The 1,114-nt window shown below is 42.5% G+C and overlaps 2 protein-coding genes across 3 annotated transcripts in view; both read right to left on the reverse strand.

The window, feature by feature from the left end:
• The window catches only part of RDX (radixin), a 100,059-nt gene that overhangs the window by 80,440 nt on the left and 18,505 nt on the right, over positions 1-1,114 (reverse strand). The gene's annotated exons all lie outside the window — the stretch shown is intronic.
• On the reverse strand, positions 18-891 carry LOC109388704 (zinc finger BED domain-containing protein 5-like). The gene has a single exon (XM_019653652.1). The coding sequence runs from the start codon at positions 660-662 to the stop codon at positions 144-146; it is 519 nt and encodes a 172-aa protein (XP_019509197.1). The 5' UTR covers positions 663-891; the 3' UTR covers positions 18-143.

Raw genomic sequence — 1,114 nt, forward strand, 5'->3', positions numbered from 1 at the left:
TGAAATTTTGTCTTGAAGCATGGTATAGCATGGTAACAGTCTTAATATAACAACAGTAAACTACATTGCTACATTTTGCGACAGTATGCGTAAAAAGCCGCCAACATCAGTGCGAAGGTTGAGATTGCTTCTTTCTCACCAGATCAGAAATTCTCGGGGCAGTCTATGCAAGAGCACAAACGAAGATCATCTTCCACAACAAGTCTACTTCTGTATTTAGACTTGATAACCAACAAGTTGGAAAACCCTGTTTCACAAAGATATGTTGTTGGAAATGGAAGAAGAAGGCGCAACACAGTCTCAGACAGAAAAGGATATGACTGCAAACACTTGATCCAGAATTTTATAACTGGCATTGTAGAGAAATCAGTTCTCGCTGCATCATTGTTAGTAAGTTCAATGAACTCCTCTTGTGCTGTCTCAGCAACATCTTCAACTTTGACTGTGAATGGGCTTCTGGCAAGTGCAAACGGGGTGTCAGGTAGATTTGGAAAGTACGATGAAATTTCTTCTGCAAGCATGTGCAAGTGTTCTTTCACAGAAATTATCATTATAATCCTTTTGTCTGGTTCAATGTCATGTTCCTCAAAGAAAGCAGATAGGGTAAGCAACATGTAAATTTTATTTTCATCTAATGTTTTTTGCCAAAGCTGAAGTTTCATTTGGAATGATCGGCTCTTTTCAGACAAATCGAGGCATGTTGCATTTGGTCCTTGCAGTGATAAATTTAACTCATTCAAGATGGCAAAGATGTCAACCAAGTAAGCTATTTTCTGCAGTTCACTTTTATCACTGAAAAGTTCTTCGAACTGCGGTCTTGCTTTCTGATTAAAAAATATTTTGAGTTCATCACGAAGTTCAAAAACACGTTTTAAAACTTTTCTTCGGGCTGGCCGAGTGGCGCGATGGTTAAGAACTGGCTTGGGATGCCAGAGGGCCCCGGTTCGGATCCCATATATGAGGGCCAGTGACACTGCCCTCTACAGCTAAGATGCTGAACAACAGCTCAACCTGGTGCTGGGCTGCCATGAGTTGCCGGCGAAGGCATAGGCTGCAGCCCCTGTGGCAGTGGGTTGCCATGGGCTACCGTGTGTAGCCAGCAGCCAGCAGGAGC

This window comes from Hipposideros armiger, unplaced genomic scaffold (assembly GCF_001890085.2).
Source record: "Hipposideros armiger isolate ML-2016 unplaced genomic scaffold, ASM189008v1 scaffold_204, whole genome shotgun sequence".
Taxonomy (NCBI): domain Eukaryota; kingdom Metazoa; phylum Chordata; class Mammalia; order Chiroptera; family Hipposideridae; genus Hipposideros; species Hipposideros armiger.